This window comes from Anomaloglossus baeobatrachus, chromosome 3 (genome assembly GCF_048569485.1).
Source record: "Anomaloglossus baeobatrachus isolate aAnoBae1 chromosome 3, aAnoBae1.hap1, whole genome shotgun sequence".
NCBI classification, from domain to species: domain Eukaryota; kingdom Metazoa; phylum Chordata; class Amphibia; order Anura; family Aromobatidae; genus Anomaloglossus; species Anomaloglossus baeobatrachus.
Window position 1 is genome coordinate 3611253 of NC_134355.1, and position 18051 is coordinate 3629303.

Here is an 18051-nt window from a genome sequence, read left to right on the forward strand (position 1 = left end):
TGGGGGTGCATTAAATGGTATGGGGGCTGCATAATACAACATGAAAGACACTATACATGGACTATGGGGGTGCATTATAAAACATGGAGGACTATGAGGCTGCATTATAACATATGGAAGCCTATGGGTGTGCATTAAACAGTATGTGGGCTGCATAATACAATATGGAGGACTACGAGGCTGCATTATAACATATGGAAGCTTATGGGTGTGCATTAAACAGTATGTGGGCTGCATAATACAATATGGAGGACTATGGGGCTGCATTATAATATATGAAGGGTTATGTGGGACCCATTATACTATATGGAAGGCTATGTGGGGGGCATTATCCTATTTGGAAAGCTATATAAGAGGGGGGACAAAGATAAAAGCATCAGATAGGAAAGTTTTGTGCTGAGGGAAAGGGACTTTTTCCCATGCTCTGATATACATCTTTCCCTCAGCATCCAGCTTTCCCATGCTCTGATATGGAAAAGCTGGGTGCTGAGGAAAGGCGCCAAGTGTCAGCGACACTATCCTGTACCCTGAGTGTCGGCGTCATTATCCCGTACCCAGACTGTCGGTGAATGGGTGGTAGAGGGGGTACAGGTCCAAACTTTGCATCGGGGCCCATCAAACTCTAGTTACCCCACTGTCTCTATTCGTGCTATTGTCATGGAGGCGTCCCGACCGGCAGACAATCCAGTGGCAGTGAGTGTTAGAAAATCCCAGACATTGGAAGCAGTGTTATTTGATAATTCCCTGTTTCTGCAGCAGCGGACTCTAGGACCCCAAGAGACTGTCAGTTTTTCCGCTCAGTTGCCAGCCTCTGACTTCCTTTATAAACCTAACCCTGGGGTGGTTTGGGTGCGGTTTATAGATTATTCCTGACTGAGCTCTGGAAAGGTCGTCTTCTGTTGCTCCAGACTCCTGTGGTTGCTGCAGCTCAGATAAGCGTTTATCTTTTCTATCTACCTGGGCTCTGGTGACTGCAGTTGTGTTTCCCCTGTATTATTCCCTTGTGTCCTCCTTTAGTGTTAGTGGTGTTGATGAAGAGCTCATACCCTACATCCTTACTTAGGTCCCATTTGCCATTTGCTCAGTAGTGAAACATCACCGGAGGAGCCGGCACACAGCTCAGTAATGACACATCACCGGAGGAGACGGCACACAGGTCAGTAATGACCCATCGCCGGAGGAGACCGCACACAGCTCAGTAATGACCCATCGCCGGAGGAGACGGCACACAGCTCAGTAATGACCCATCGCCGGAGGAGACGGCACACAGCTCAGTAATGACCCATCGCCGGAGGAGACGGCACACAGCTCAGTAATGACCCATCACCGGAAGAGACGGCACACAGCTCAGTAATGACCCATCACCGGAGGAGACGGCACACAGCTCAGTAATGACCCATCACCGGAGCAGACGGCACACAGCTCAGTAATGACCCATCACCGGAGGAGACGGCACACAGCTCAGTAATGACCCATCACCGGAGGAGACGGCACAGAGCTCAGTAATGACCCATCACCGGAGGAGACGGCACACAGCTCAGTAATGACCCATCACCGGAGGAGACGGCACACAGCTCAGTAATGACCCATCACCGGAGGAGACGGCACACAGCTCAGTAATGACACATCACTGGAGGAGACGGCTTTAGCGGGGGGAGGTTGAAGGTTCTCGAGAGCTGTGCTTGAACCCGAATGGTGACTTGGGGTACTTAGGACACTGATGAGAGGATGGGTGTTGTTGCTGGATGGAGCTGGATACGCACGGTACGGCTGTGGTATCCGTCGTCTGGAGGAGCATAGGCTGTTACTGCGACCACACCAGCGGGACATACAAAAGTGGGGAGACAGTGTATCGATGAGGCCGGTTTCACACATCCGGCTTCTCGCTGGTTCCGGCGCACGCCAGTACAGTGTATAGAGTACAGTGGCAGCACGACAAGCTCCGGTCACATGCTGTCATGTGACCGGAGAACGTGACCCAGATGCTGTATACACTGTACTGGCGTGCGCCGGAACCGGCAAACCGGATGTGTGAAACCGGCCTAATCTTCCTAGGTGATTAGTATAACGCACAACCTCAGATCTTCAGTCTCCATCAAAAACCTTTCGGTACCTACGGTCATCATTAGTGATTAGAAACAAAGGACCAACAGAGATAAGATCCCTTTGGTGACTTCAGGGCGGTGACATTTCGTACAGGAGAACCTGGTAAGGGGCATCTACAACTCCGACCTCGGCCACTTTTACATCTTATCCACTGTTCCGCTATGAGAAAGTCGAGAACCCGAGACTCTTCCACTAGGTCTTTCTGGAGAGACAGGGGTAAGGACGTCCAAGGCCTTCTGGCATCGTCCTCGCCGAGGCCTTCTGGCACGTGGCTGGCATCATCCTCTGGTTTTATGAAAGTGGCTTCTCAGTATGAATCTTTGAAGAGAACCGTTCCCATGAAAGGCTCTTCTGGTGGTCCTACTGTGACAGACCTTCAACCATGCCATGAATTTGTCCAGTTCAGAAAGCAACTATCTTCTCTGCTGGTATTTCATGGCTGACGAGTCCTCAAGCGATGAGGCCCATGCGGATGCAGTAGATGGAACCATACTTCTTGCTGTGGCAACCCTTTGGATCCTCGTAACCTTCACTGTGAAGCAGCCTTTGTTTATGGCCTTTTAGGGTGTGATCCGTACCTCTAGGGATCTTTGAAACTGACATATGACATATATTCAGGGCAAACCCCGATACCAGTAATGATTGACAATCCCCACAGCCTTGAAGGACGTGTTGCCCGAGCTCCTGGTTGGTGCTCATCTACATGTGCTTAAGCTGAAGAGCCAGATTGTCTACTACTATGCTCTTGTGATGCCAGTGGTCGGCGATGACCGTATCTCCTGTACCCTTAGACAATGTAGGGCCTGAGCCACACGGCCGGTTTATTATTTATTTCTTTCAATACCAATGAACAGAGACATTACAGACGATGCACCTATGGAACAATGTTCTGCTGTTTATACAAAGAAAAGACCCCGATACCCGACCCCCCACTCATGTAATCAGGAAAAGTGACATGGCGGCAGGTAGACTGTGCAGCAGACCCTTGAGAAGTCCCCCGACCCCAGCAGTCCCATCCTGCAAACACCGCAGAGGCGGAGAAGTCACAAGACGCAGGCGGAGAAGTCCCAGATCTGTATCTATAGGAGTCTAATAAGGGGGTCAGTGGGGGACATAATTTCCATTAACCCCTCAGCAGACGCTCAGTAGGACTGGGTGTGTACAGAAGGTCGAGGCGTCCATCATCCACGACGTCACCTGCGGTTAGGCCAGCTCAGTCTGTGGGGCAGAAAAGAGTGATAGTAGTGGCTGCCATGCGGCTGTCAGCGGGACTGGACGCTCAGGACTTGTGCCGCCGCCGTCGTCGTGTTGATAACTGAATTTGTGCCCAGTGACAGGTCACGAGCCACTCTCTGGAAGGGCGGAGGCACGTTCTGCCCGTCCAACGTATCCAGGATACCTGTGCAGGAACAACAAGAGCCGGTGAGTGTGGACTGGGGGTCAATACAGGAGGCTGGGCCGGCACACACATCGCCCTCCACCGGAGGCTGGGCCGGCACACACATCGCCCTCCACCAGAGGCTGGGCCGGCACACACATCGCCCTCCACCGGAGGCTGGGCCGGCACACACATCGCCCTCCACCAGAGGCTGGGCCGGCACACACATCGCCCTCCACCAGAGGCTGGGCCGGCACACACATCGCCCTCCACCAGAGGCTGGGCCGGCACACACATCGCCCTCCACCAGAGGCTGGGCCGGCACACACATCGCCCTCCACCAGAGGCTGGGCCGGCACACACATCGCCCTCCACCAGAGGCTGGGCCGGCACACACATCGCCCTCCACCAGAGGCTGGGCCGGCACACACATCGCCCTCCACCAGAGGCTGGGCCGGCACACACATCGCCCTCCACCAGAGGCTGGGCCGGCACACACATCGCCCTCCACCAGAGGCTGGGCCGGCACACACATCGCCCTCCACCAGAGGCTGGGCCGGCACACACATCGCCCTCCACCAGAGGCTGGGCCGGCACACACATCGCCCTCCACCAGAGGCTGGGCCGGCACACACATCGCCCTCCACCAGAGGCTGGGCCGGCACACACATCGCCCTCCACCAGAGGCTGGGCCGGCACACACATCGCCCTCCACCAGAGGCTGGGCCGGCACACACATCGCCCTCCACCAGAGGCTGGGCCGGCACACACATCGCCCTCCACCAGAGGCTGGGCCGGCACACACATCGCCCTCCACCAGAGGCTGGGCCGGCACACACATCGCCCTCCACCAGAGGCTGGGCCGGCACACACATCGCCCTCCACCAGAGGCTGGGCCGGCACACACATCGCCCTCCACCAGAGGCTGGGCCGGCACACACATCGCCCTCCACCAGAGGCTGGGCCGGCACACACATCGCCCTCCACCAGAGGCTGGGCCGGCACACACATCGCCCTCCACCAGAGGCTGGGCCGGCACACACATCGCCCTCCACCAGAGGCTGGGCCGGCACACACATCGCCCTCCACCAGAGGCTGGGCCGGCACACACATCGCCCTCCACCAGAGGCTGGGCCGGCACACACATCGCCCTCCACCAGAGGCTGGGCCGGCACACACATCGCCCTCCACCAGAGGCTGGGCCGGCACACACATCGCCCTCCACCAGAGGCTGGGCCGGCACACACATCGCCCTCCACCAGAGGCTGGGCCGGCACACACCACCCTCCACCAGAGGCTGGGCCGGCACACACCACCCTCCACCAGAGGCTGGGCCGGCACACACCGCCCTCCACCAGAGGCTGGGCCTACAGACTGCACCAGACACCCCACTACATGGAAAAGGCTTATTGGGGATGTGACGTCTTTACCTTCTACAACCTTGTGATAGGCAAAATGCAGGTAGAGCAGGAACAACATGTGCAGAGCCGTGATGGATCCACACAGGACGAGCCGCTGCGTCTGGCCAACCGTGCGGGACAGCAAGACCGCCACCTACAACACAGCAAAGTGAGGAATGGCGGGGGACGGCAAGAAAGCGGAAGAGCTGCAGTCACTGGGCGGGGGTCTCACCATGCGCAGTGTGGACAGACCCCCAATACACAACCAGAAGACGTAGAACAAAGAGTGAAAATGGATGTTATAGGTGATAAGGAGGACGATGCAGTGTCCGAACAGACCGTACCCCTGAAAAAGAAGCACACAAGGGATGAGTACAGGCACATCATGCACCCCACCCCCACATCACAAACTCCACATACCACCTCCATGTCATGTACCCTACCCCCACGTCCCGTACCCCCACATCATGTACCCCCACATACCATCCCCATGTCACATACCCCCACATACCACCTCCACGTCACGTACCCCCACATACCATCCTCACGCCACGTACCCCCACATACCACCGCCATGTCATGTACCCCCACATACAATCCCCACGTCACGTACCCCCAAAATACCACCTCCACGTCACGTACCCCCCACATACCACCCCCCACGTCACGTACCCCCCACATACGACCTCCATGTCATGTACCCCACCCCCACATCACATACCACCTCCACGTCACATCCCCCCCATATACTCTCCCCATCATGTATTATCACATTATATAAAAGTACGTGTTTCCATCACTATCACACAGACCCTCGCACACAGCGGTCGGGTACTCACCAGTAGGGACAGGGTCTGCAGCATTGTGATCTGAGCGTTACACAGATAAGCAATAAAGTAAACAAGCGACGAGATCCCCAACCAATACCCAAAGCAGGTGCCAATGGCCGTGCCCATGAGAGTGCCCTCTATCTGCAAGAGAAGGAACACAGCGTGATACACGCACCCATCTACTAGAGGCTCCCTCAGCTCCTTCCACATTCTAGTCCTCCACTGAAGGCCCCTCCCCACCTTCCCATTCTTCCCTCCCCCCAGGCTCCTACCATTCTTCCCTCCACTGCTTCTTCCCATTCTTCCCTCCACTGCTTCTTCCCTCCACCCTCCCCCGCGGGTTCTTCCCATTCTTCCCTCCCCCGCGGGTTCTTCCCATTCTTCCCTCCACCCTCCTGTTGTGAATGTCAGTTATGCTTTGGCTGCTGTGAGGCTCCCTCTTGTGGCCAGGAATGGTTTGGTCAGAGACCAGGTGTGTTGAGCAATGGGCGTTTCCATTGCTAACTCTCTGCCTATTTAAAGCCTGATCTGCTGGCAGGCTATGCCGGATGTCAGTTGTTCTTTGTTCACCAGCCTGCTTCATCCTGCTCCAGACCACATCTACCCCAGATAAGTGCTTGACTTTTTATTTGTTGTTTGGTTCATTTGGCTCTTATCTGAGTTTGTCATTTGCTGTGGTTATTGTCAGTTTATTTGCATGCAGGGATCTTCCCTCTTCGTTGCTTAGCTGGGAAGCTCCCTGCAGCTATGTTTGGAGTATTGCTCCTATACGTCCATGTGTTTGTTGCTTCTTGAATTTGTAATGGTTCCTGCTTTCTGTTCATTGGTATGACAAGAGCGCCTGGTATAGGACGGAGTTCAGATCTAGTGATCTGAGGGCTTTTTGTACCATCAGGTATTTGGATTTTTGCAGGGTTTTTCTCTGGCCACCATGGGTCCCTTTCCTGTCCTGTCCTATTTAGTCAGTAGGGCCTCACCTTTTGCTAATCCTGTCATCTACCTGTGTATTGTGTTTTCCTATATCACCACAGTCTTTGAATGTGGGGGGCTTGCTATTCTTTATCTATTTTCTGGAGGCAGAGAGTTATTAATCTTTCCTACCTTTAGGATAGCTAGTTCTCCGGCTGGGTTCGCGGTGCACAGGATGTTAGTTCACCCCTCGGCTACTTCTAGTGTTGATGGTTAGTAAGGGGATGGCGGCCAGATTAGTTGCCAAGGCTCTTAGTACCTTTTACCAATGATTTATGGTGGTCTTCCATGGTTCCGGATCATAACACCCTCCCCAGCGGGTTCTTCCCATTCTTTCCTCCCCCGCGGGTTCTTCCCCATTCTTTCCTCCCCCGCGGGTTCTTCCCCATTCTCCCCCCCCCCCCGCGGGTTCTTCCCCATTCTCCCCCCCCCCCGCGGGTTCTTCCCCATTCTCCCCCCCCGCGGGTTCTTCCCCATTCTCCCCCCCCGCGGGTTCTTCCCCATTCTCCCCCCCCGCGGGTTCTTCCCCATTCTCCCCCCCCCCCGCGGGTTCTTCCCCATTCTCCCCCCCCCCCGCGGGTTCTTCCCCATTCTCCCCCCCCCCCCGCGGCGGGTTCTTCCCCATTCTCCCCCCCCCCCGGGTTCTTCCCCATTCTCCCCCCCCCCCCGCGGCGGGTTCTTCCCCATTCTCCCCCCCCCCCCCGCGGGTTCTTCCCCATTCTCCCCCCCCCCCCCCGCGGGTTCTTCCCCATTCTCCCTTCCCCCGCGGGTTCTTCCCCATTCTCCCTTCCCCCTCGGCTACTTCTAGTGTTGATGGTTAGTAAGGGGATGGCGGCCAGATTAGTTGCCAAGGCTCTTAGTACCTTTTACCAATGATTTATGGTGGTCTTCAATGGTTCCGGATCATAACACCCTCCCCAGCGGGTTCTTCCCCATTCTTTCTCCCTTCCCCCGCGGGTTCTTCCCCATTCTTTCTCCCTTCCCCCGCGGGTTCTTCCCCATTCTTTCTCCCTTCCCCCGCGGGTTCTTCCCCATTCTTTCTCCCTTCCCCCGCGGGTTCTTCCCCATTCTTTCTCCCTTCCCCCGCGGGTTCTTCCCCATTCTTTCTCCCTTCCCCCGCGGGTTCTTCCCCATTCTTTCTCCCTTCCCCCGCGGGTTCTTCCCCATTCTTTCTCCCTTCCCCCGCGGGTTCTTCCCCATTCTTTCTCCCTTCCCCCGCGGGTTCTTCCCCATTCTTTCTCCCTTCCCCCGCGGGTTCTTCCCCATTCTTTCTCCCTTCCCCCGCGGGTTCTTCCCCATTCTTTCTCCCTTCCCCCGCGGGTTCTTCCCCATTCTTTCTCCCTTCCCCCGCGGGTTCTTCCCCATTCTTTCTCCCTTCCCCCGCGGGTTCTTCCCCATTCTTTCTCCCTTCCCCCGCGGGTTCTTCCCCATTCTTTCTCCCTTCCCCCGCGGGTTCTTCCCCATTCTTTCTCCCTTCCCCCGCGGGTTCTTCCCCATTCTTTCTCCCTTCCCCCGCGGGTTCTTCCCCATTCTTTCTCCCTTCCCCCGCGGGTTCTTCCCCATTCTTTCTCCCTTCCCCCGCGGGTTCTTCCCCATTCTTTCTCCCTTCCCCCGCGGGTTCTTCCCCATTCTTTCTCCCTTCCCCCGCGGGTTCTTCCCCATTCTTTCTCCCTTCCCCCGCGGGTTCTTCCCCATTCTTTCTCCCTTCCCCCGCGGGTTCTTCCCCATTCTTTCTCCCTTCCCCCGCGGGTTCTTCCCCATTCTTTCTCCCTTCCCCCGCGGGTTCTTCCCCATTCTTTCTCCCTTCCCCCGCGGGTTCTTCCCCATTCTTTCTCCCTTCCCCCGCGGGTTCTTCCCCATTCTTTCTCCCTTCCCCCGCGGGTTCTTCCCCATTCTTTCTCCCTTCCCCCGCGGGTTCTTCCCCATTCTTTCTCCCTTCCCCCGCGGGTTCTTCCCCATTCTTTCTCCCTTCCCCCGCGGGTTCTTCCCCATTCTTTCTCCCTTCCCCCGCGGGTTCTTCCCCATTCTTTCTCCCTTCCCCCGCGGGTTCTTCCCCATTCTTTCTCCCTTCCCCCGCGGGTTCTTCCCCATTCTTTCTCCCTTCCCCCGCGGGTTCTTCCCCATTCTTTCTCCCTTCCCCCGCGGGTTCTTCCCCATTCTTTCTCCCTTCCCCCGCGGGTTCTTCCCCATTCTTTCTCCCTTCCCCCGCGGGTTCTTCCCCATTCTTTCTCCCTTCCCCCGCGGGTTCTTCCCCATTCTTTCTCCCTTCCCCCGCGGGTTCTTCCCCATTCTTTCTCCCTTCCCCCGCGGGTTCTTCCCCATTCTTTCTCCCTTCCCCCGCGGGTTCTTCCCCATTCTTTCTCCCTTCCCCCGCGGGTTCTTCCCCATTCTTTCTCCCTTCCCCCGCGGGTTCTTCCCCATTCTTTCTCCCTTCCCCCGCGGGTTCTTCCCCATTCTTTCTCCCTTCCCCCGCGGGTTCTTCCCCATTCTTTCTCCCTTCCCCCGCGGGTTCTTCCCCATTCTTTCTCCCTTCCCCCGCGGGTTCTTCCCCATTCTTTCTCCCTTCCCCCGCGGGTTCTTCCCCATTCTTTCTCCCTTCCCCCGCGGGTTCTTCCCCATTCTTTCTCCCTTCCCCCGCGGGTTCTTCCCCATTCTTTCTCCCTTCCCCCGCGGGTTCTTCCCCATTCTTTCTCCCTTCCCCCGCGGGTTCTTCCCCATTCTTTCTCCCTTCCCCCGCGGGTTCTTCCCCATTCTTTCTCCCTTCCCCCGCGGGTTCTTCCCCATTCTTTCTCCCTTCCCCCGCGGGTTCTTCCCCATTCTTTCTCCCTTCCCCCGCGGGTTCTTCCCCATTCTTTCTCCCTTCCCCCGCGGGTTCTTCCCCATTCTTTCTCCCTTCCCCCGCGGGTTCTTCCCCATTCTTTCTCCCTTCCCCCGCGGGTTCTTCCCCATTCTTTCTCCCTTCCCCCGCGGGTTCTTCCCCATTCTTTCTCCCTTCCCCCGCGGGTTCTTCCCCATTCTTTCTCCCTTCCCCCGCGGGTTCTTCCCCATTCTTTCTCCCTTCCCCCGCGGGTTCTTCCCCATTCTTTCTCCCTTCCCCCGCGGGTTCTTCCCCATTCTTTCTCCCTTCCCCCGCGGGTTCTTCCCCATTCTTTCTCCCTTCCCCCGCGGGTTCTTCCCCATTCTTTCTCCCTTCCCCCGCGGGTTCTTCCCCATTCTTTCTCCCTTCCCCCGCGGGTTCTTCCCCATTCTTTCTCCCTTCCCCCGCGGGTTCTTCCCCATTCTTTCTCCCTTCCCCCGCGGGTTCTTCCCCATTCTTTCTCCCTTCCCCCGCGGGTTCTTCCCCATTCTTTCTCCCTTCCCCCGCGGGTTCTTCCCCATTCTTTCTCCCCCCGCGGGTTCTTCCCCATTCTTCCCCCCCCCCCGCGGGTTCTTCCCCATTCTTTCCTCCCCCGCTGGTCCTTCCCCCATTCTTTCCTCCACCTTCCCCCGCAGGTTCTTCCCATTCTTTCCTTTCCTGCAGGCTCTTCCCATTCTTCCCTCCACCCTTCCCCGCCCCTCCCACTTCCCTGCTGGCTCTTCCCATCCTCCACCCCCCCCAAGGCTTCTTCCATCTGCAGGCCTCTTACTATAACAGTCCCGGATGACTTCATTCCATGCAGGAGGATGGCCACCATGGTGAACACGAGCATGAGGGGCCCGTACAGCTCCCCAGCGATTTTCTGCAGAGAGGATGGGAGGCAGCAGATAAATATGACAGCTGCGACAAATGGTGACCGGGCCGGGAGCAGCAGCTGCCATTTACCTGGGGAAAGTTAATCATCCGGACCGGGATCATCGACTCCAGAAGTCTGTGGGGACAAAATAAATCACAGTCGGAAGTACAGATGGGGAGGGGGGCTCCGAGGTCAAATAAACATGAAGGTGGGGCCCCGAGGTCACAAAGACACAAAGGAGAGAAGGCCCAGAGGTCACACAAAGACAGACAGGGAGGGGGCCCTAAGGTCACATAGATATGAAAGGGGTAGAGGTCACATTGGAAGGAGGCCTAATATCCCTATAAAAGCCTTAAAGAGATATTCACTCTGAATAGTTGGGTTATCCTGGATAGTGCTTGTATAGCCCTGCATGACAACTTCACATCTGATGAGGCTGAAGATACAGCAGCAGTAGCCCTGGATGACCTAACTCCTCATCTGATGAGGCTGAAGATATGGAGCAGTAGCACTGGATAACACAACTCATCTGATGAGGCTGAAGATATGGAGCAGTAGCACTGGATAACACAACTCATCTGATGAGGCTGAAGATATGGAGCAGTAGCACTGGATAACACAACTCATCTGATGAGGATGAAGATATGGAGCAGTAGCACTGGATAACACAACTCATCTGATGAGGATAAAGATATGGAGCAGTAGCACTGGATAACACAACTCATCTGATGAGGATGAAGATATGGAGCAGTAGCACTGGATAACACAACTCATCTGATGAGGATGAAGATATGGAGCAGTAGCACTGGATAACACAACTCATCTGATGAGGATAAAGATATGGAGCAGTAGCACTGGATAACACAACCCATCTGATGAGGCTGAAGATATGGAGCAGTAGCACTGGATAACACAACTCATCTGATGAGGCTGAAGATATGGAGCACTAGCACTGGATAACACAACTCATCTGATGAGGCTGAAGATATGGAGCAGTAGCACTGGATAACACAACTCATCTGATGAGAATGAAGATATGGAACAGTAGCACTGGATAACACAACTCATCTGATGAGGCTGAAGATATGGAGCAGTAGCACTGGATAACACAACTCATCTGATGAGGATGAAGATATGGAGCAGTAGCACTGGATAACACAACTCATCTGATGAGGATGAAGATATGGAGCAGTAGCACTGGATAACACAACTCATCTGATGAGGCTGAAGATATGGAGCACTAGCACTGGATAACACAACTCATCTGATGAGGCTGAAGATATGGAGCAGTAGCACTGGATAACACAATTCATCTGATGAGGCTAAAGATATGGAACAGTAGCACTGGATAACACAACTCATCTGATGAGGCTGAAGATATGGAGCAGTAGCACTGGATAACACAACCCATCTGATGAGGCTGAAGATATGGAGCACTAGCACTGGATAACACAACTCATCTGATGAGGCTGAAGATATGGAGCAGTAGCACTGGATAACACAATTCATCTGATGAGGCTAAAGATATGGAACAGTAGCACTGGATAACACAATTCATCTGATGAGGATGAAGATATGGAGCAGTAGCACTGGATAACACAACTCATCTGATGAGGATGAAGATATGGAGCAGTAGCACTGGATAACACAACTCATCTGATGAGGATGAAGATATGGAGCAGTAGCACTGGATAACACAACCCATCTGATGAGGATGAAGATTTGGAGCAGTAGCAGGATCCAAGTCCTCTTGCTCCTCATCCTAACTGCTGCATTTGTCAGAGCTTTTTTTTTCCTTTAGTTAGCTGATGATCATCCAGCAATATACGATGACTTAGGTCCACATACACAGCTGCCAGAAGAGTGTTGTTTTCTAATAGCAATGTCTCGCCATTTCACTGCCATAGCAATGCCATCTGCGATTAAACCTCCTCTATGGGACAGGCAAAACAGCAAGTTCTTCCACTCATTTATGAAAATTCCGGGTGTTAAATTCTCAGCTATATTTTTTTAGTTTCTGTAAATGGGTGATGAACAAACCCTTCAGTTCAGCCACCGGTGCCAACTGACCTTCACTTAGTGTTACCTGAGGGTCGGACTTGTGTACAAGAAAGTGTTTTAGCAATCGCTCAGTCATGAAATAAGTGCTGAATACTAATGCAAGACAGGGAAAGGTGGTCCTACAAAGTGCTGACTCCGGGGGCTGAATACTAATGCAAGACAGAGACAGGTGGTCCTACAAAGCGCTGACTCTAGGGGCTGAATACTAATGCTAGACAGAGAAAGGTGATCCTACAAAGTGCTGACTCCGGGGGCTGAATACTAATACAAGACAGGGAAAGGTGGTCCTACAAAGTGCTGACTCCGGGGGCTGAATACTAATACAAGACAGGGAAAGGTGGTCCTACAAAGTGCTGACTCCGGGGGCTGAATACTAATACAAGACAGGGAAAGGTTGTCCTACAAAGTGCTGACTCCGGGGGCTTAATACTAATACAAGACAGAGGGAAGGGTGGTCCTACAAAGTGCTGACTCCGGGGGCTGAATACTAATACAAGACAGGGAAAGGTGGTCCTACAAAGTGCTGACTCCGGGGGCTGAATACTAATACAAGACAGGGAAAGGTGGTCCTACAAGTGCTGACTCCGGGGGCTGAATACTAATACAAGACAGGGAAAGGTGATCCTACAAAGTGCTGACTCCGGGGGCTGAATACTAATACAAGACAGGGAAAGTGGTCCTACAAAGTGCAGGACTCCGGGGGCTGAATACTAATACAAGACAGAGGAAGGTGGTCCTACAAAGTGCTGACTCCGGGGGGCTGAATACTAATACAAGACAGGGAAAGGTGGTCCTACAAAGTGCTGACTCCGGGGGCTGAATACTAATACAAGACAGAGGAAGGTGGGTCCTACAAAGTGCTGACTCCGGGGGCTGAATACTAATACAAGACAGGAAAAGGTGGTCCTACAAAGTGCTGACTCCGGGGGCTGAATACTAATACAAGACAGGGAAAGGTGGTCCTACAAAGTGCTGACTCCGGGGGCTGAATACTAATACAAGACAGGGAAAGGTGATCCTACAAAGTGCTGACTCCAGGGGCTGAATACTAATACAAGACAGGGAAAGGTGGTCCTACAAAGTTGCTGACTCCGGGGCTGAATACTAATACAAGACAGGGAAAGGTGGTCCTACAAAGTACTGACTCTAGGGGGGGGGGGGGGACGTCTCACGATACACACAACGGGGGGGGGGGGGGGGATGTCCACCAATACACACACCGGGGGTTACGTCCCGCTCGCTGCCCTCGCGCTCACTCACCGGCTCCGGACCTGCGCAGGCTCCACGTCGAAGTATGGGCGCAGGATGTCGATGTTGGCGTAGAGGCTGAAGGCTTTGGTGGCCTGTCTCTTCCCCGCCTGCCACATCTGGGGGAGACACCACACGTGACCCAGAAATGCCAGACGCTGCCCCCCCCACAGCCCACCCTCACAGCCCACAGCGCCCCCTCACCTCATCCGCCACCTGCCGGCCCAGCTGACCCTTCAGGCCTTTCATTCCCAGGAAGGCGCCGTCCTCCTCGCCCTCCTCGGGCACCGCGTCTCCATCTGCCTCCTCCTCGTCCTCCTTCATCCGCTGGTGGATCTCCCCCATGTCCTCGAAACTGGAGCCGGACGTGTCATCCATATTCTCCATGTCAATAACAGCGGCCCCACCCCCCGGCCTGCAAAAGCCACAGGTCAAAGACGGGGACCCCGGGGGTCAGAAACAGGGGACCCCGAGGGATCAGAGAGGGGGGGAGAGATGGAGGGACCCCGGGGGGTCAGAAACAGGGGAGAGACGGGGGACCCCCGAGGGATCAGAGAGGGGGGGAGAGATGGAGGGACCCCCGGAGGTCAGGGGGGAAGGAGAGATGGAGGGACCCCGGAGGTCAGGGGGGGAGGAGAGATGGAGGGACCCCGGAGGTCAGGGGGGGAGGAGAGATGGAGGGACCCCGGAGGTCAGGGGGGGGAGGAGAGATGGAGGGACCCCGGAGGTCAGGGGGGGAGGAGAGATGGAGGGACCACGGAGGTCAGGGGGGAGAGGAGAGATGGAGGGACCCCGGAGGTCAGGGGGGGAGGAGAGATGGAGGGACCCCGGAGGTCAGGGGGGAGGAGAGATGGAGGGACCCCGGAGGTCAGGGGGGGGAGGAGAGATGGAGGGACCCCGGAGGTCAGGGGGGGAGGAGAGATGGAGGGACCCCGGAGGTCAGGGGGGGAGGAGAGATGGAGGGACCCCGGAGGTCAGGGGGGGAGGAGAGATGGAGGGACCCCGGAGGTCAGGGGGGTGAGGAGAGATGGAGGGACCCCGGAGGTCAGGGGGGGAGGAGAGATGGAGGGACCCCGGAGGTCAGGGGGGAGGAGAGATGGAGGGACCCCTGGGGTCAGGGGGGGAGGAGAGATGTGAGGGACCCCGGAGGTCAGGGGGGGGAGAGAGATGGAGGGACCTCCGGAGGTCAGGGGGGGGAGGAGAGATGGAGGGACCCCCGGAGGTCAGGGGGGGGAGAGATGGAGGGACCCCGGAGGTCAGGGGGGGAGGAGAGATGGAGGGACCCCGGAGGTCAGGGGGGGAGGAGAGATGGAGGGACCCCGGAGGTCAGGGGGGGAGGAGAGATGGAGGGACCCCGGAGGTCAGGGGGGGGAGGAGAGATGGAGGGACCCCGGAGGTCAGGGGGGGGAGGAGAGATGGAGGGGACCCCGGAGGTCAGGGGGGGAGGAGAGATGGAGGGACCCCGGAGGTCAGGGGGGGGAGGAGAGATGGAGGGACCCCGGAGGTCAGGGGGGGAGGAGAGATGGAGGGACCCCGGAGGTCAGGGGGGGAGGAGAGATGGAGGGACCCCGGAGGTCAGGGGGGGAGGAGAGATGGAGGGACCCCGGAGGTCAGGGGGGGGAGGAGAGATGGAGGGACCCCGGAGGTCAGGGGGGGAGGAGAGATGGAGGGACCCCGGAGGTTAGGGGGGGGAGGAGAGATGGAGGGAACCCGGAGGTCAGGGGGGGAGGAGAGATGGAGGGGACCCCGGAGGTCAGGGGGGAGGAGAGATGGAGGGACCCCCCGGAGGTCAGGGGGGGAGGAGAGATGGAGGGACCCCGGAGGACAGGGGGGGGAGGAGAGATGGAGGGACCCCGGAGGTCAGGGGGGAGAGAGATGGAGGGACCCCGGAGGTCAGGGGGGGAGGAGAGATGGAGGGACCCCGGAGGTCAGGGGGGGAGGAGAGATGGAGGGACCCCGGAGGTCAGGGGGGGAGGAGAGGATGGAGGGACCCCGGAGGACAGGGGGGAGGAGAGATGGAGGGACCACGGAGGTCAGGGGGGGAGGAGAGATGGAGGGACCCCCGGAGGTCAGGGGGGGAGGAGAGATGGAGGGACCCCGGAGGTCAGGGGGGGAGGAGAGATGGAGGGACCCCGGAGGTCAGGGGGGGGAGGAGAGATGGAGGGACCCCGGAGGTCAGGGGGGGAGGAGAGATGGAGGGACCCCGGAGGTCAGGGGGGGGAGGGAGAGATGGAGGGACCCCGGAGGGTCAGGGGGGGAGGAGAGATGGAGGGACCCCGGAGGTCAGGGGGGAGGAGAGATGGAGGGACCCCGGAGGTCAGGGGGGGAGGAGAGATGGAGGGACCCCCGGAGGTCAGGGGGGGAGGAGAGATGGAGGGACCCCGGAGGTCAGGGGGGAGGAGAGATGGAGGGACCCCTGGGGTCAGGGGGGGGAGGAGAGATGGAGGGACCCCGGGGGTCAGGGGGGGAGGAGAGATGGAAGGACCCCGGGGGGTCAGGAGAGATGGAGGGGACCCCGGGGGGTCAGGGGGGGAGGAGAGATGGAGGGACCCGGGTCAGGGGGGGGGGGGGGGAAGAGATGGAGGGACCCTGGGGGTCAGGGGGGGAGGAGAGATGGAGGGACCCCGGGGGTCAGTGGGGGGGGAGGAGAGATGGAGGGACCCCGGGGGGTCAGTGGGGGGGGAGGAGAGATGGAGGGACCCCCCGGGGGGGGAGGAGAGATGGAGGGACCCCGGGGGGGGAGGAGAGATGGAGGGACCCTGGGGGGGAGGAGAGATGGAGGGACCCCGGGGGGGAGGAGAGAGGAGGGACCCCCGGGGGGGAGGAGAGATGGAGGGACCCCAGAGGTCAGGGGGGGGGGGAGGAGAGATGGAGGGACCCCGGGGGTCAGAGGGGGAGGAGAGATGGAGGTCCGGGGGTCAGAGGGGGAGGAGAGATGGAGGGACCCCGGAAGTCAGGGGGGGGGAGGAGAGATGGAGGGACCCCAGAGGTCAGGGGGGGGGGAGGAGGAGAGATGAGGGACCCCGGGGGTCAGAGGGGGAGGAGAGATGGAGGTCCGGGGGTCAGAGGGGGAGGAGAGATGGAGGGACCCCGGGGGTCAGAGGGGGAGGAGCAAATGGTCATTACCTGCATGTTTGTCCTCGAAAGCGCCCCATTCCGCTGAGGAGAGAGGCCGCCCGGACGCCATGTGCTGTGCAAATACGGAGCCGCTGCGCCCCGGAACCACAACTGTCACCCCGAGACCCTGCGCCCCCTGCTCTGAGCTCCGCTCCTCCCGCCGCTCGGGTTCCGCAGGCCGCTCGGGTTCCGCAGGCCCGCGCTCCTCCTCCCTCCGCTCTCAGCGCCGGGCACCCGGAAGTAAACAAGGCTGAGGACGTGGAGGGGCGGGGCTCCCGTAGCTCCTCCTCCGCTGGAGCGGCCGCCACATTTTTGGTGGAAAGATCTAAACAACCAGACTTCTAGCGACATCGTCCTTGTAAACCACATCCGGGAACTTCGCTGCCACTGCGCCTGCGCCGAGTCCAGAGCCACAGACATGGCGGACACCGTGCACGAGATGAGAAGCCGCGTGCTGCTGGGGGAGTACGGGATCCGAAACGTGAGGATACACGGGGGACACCCCACCCACAGTACACGGGGTCCCCTCAGCCCTGACACCCACAGTACACGGGGTCCCCTCAGCCCTGACACCCACAGTACATCGGGGTCCCCTCAGCCCTGACACCCACAGTACACCGGGGTCCCCTCAGCCCTGACACCCACAGTGCACCGGGGTCCCCTCAGCCTGACACCCACAGTACACGGGGTCCCCTCAGCCCTGACACCCACAGTACACCGGGGTCCCCTCAGCCCTGACACCCACAGTGCACCGGGGTCCCCTCAGCCCTGACACCCACAGTGCACCGGGGTCCCCTCAGCCCTGACACCCCACAGTGCACCGGGGTCCCCTCAACCCTGACACCCACAGTGCACCGGGGTCCCCTCAGCCCCTGACACCCACAGTACATCGGGGGTCCCCTCAGCCCTGACACCCACAGTGCACCGGGGTCCCCTCAGCCCCTGACACCCACAGTGCACCGGGGTCCCCTCAGCCCTGACACCCACAGTGCACCGGGGTCCCCTCAGCCCCTGGCACCCACAGTGCACCGGGGTCCCCTCAGCCCTGACACCCACAGTGCACCGGGGTCCCCTCAGCCCTGACACCCACAGTGCACCGGGGTCCCCCTCAGCCCTGGCACCCACAGTGCATCGGGGGTCCCTCAGCCCTGACACCCACAGTGCACCGGGGTCCCCTCAGCCCTGACACCCACAGTGCACCGGGGTCCCCTCAGCCCTGACTCCCCCCC

The 18051-nt window shown here is 58.3% G+C and overlaps 2 protein-coding genes across 3 annotated transcripts in view; one reads left to right on the forward strand and one right to left on the reverse strand.

Moving 5' to 3' along the window:
- The window catches only part of POLR1C (RNA polymerase I and III subunit C), a 321201-nt gene that overhangs the window by 297895 nt on the left and 5255 nt on the right, over nt 1–18051 (forward strand). The window contains exon 1 of one of the 2 annotated variants that reach the window (XM_075338957.1): nt 17138–17303. The exons of the other annotated variant lie outside the window; for it this stretch is intronic. Within the exon in view, the coding sequence (XP_075195072.1) occupies nt 17241–17303 (63 nt within the window). The 5' untranslated portion in view covers nt 17138–17240. Of the gene's footprint in view, nt 1–17137; nt 17304–18051 lie in introns of those variants that run through there. 2 annotated transcript variants of the gene reach the window in all.
- Nucleotides 2922–14146, reverse strand: YIPF3 (Yip1 domain family member 3). Its single transcript, XM_075338958.1, has 8 exons — nt 13910–14146; nt 13718–13824; nt 10486–10531; nt 10310–10402; nt 5724–5855; nt 5117–5230; nt 4915–5038; nt 2922–3505 (listed from the first exon to the last, which is right to left on the reverse strand). Exons 1-8 carry the CDS (start codon nt 14090–14092, stop codon nt 3369–3371), a joined length of 936 nt encoding a protein of 311 aa, XP_075195073.1. The 5' UTR covers nt 14093–14146; the 3' UTR covers nt 2922–3368.

What these genes read in the sequence shown, in the direction of transcription:
- YIPF3 (XM_075338958.1), bottom strand. Translation starts at nt 14,092, where the DNA reads ATGGAGAATATGGATGACACGTCCGGCTCCAGTTTCGAGGACATGGGG. An exon ending in TGCAGACCCTGTCCCTACTG is followed by an intron (nt 5,231 to 5,723) that starts GTGAGTACCCGA and finishes CTTCTTTTTCAG; the next exon opens with GGGTACGGTCTGTTCGGACA. An exon ending in CTATCACAAGGTTGTAGAAG is followed by an intron (nt 3,506 to 4,914) that starts GTAAAGACGTCA and finishes GTTCCTGCACAG; the next exon opens with GTATCCTGGATACGTTGGAC.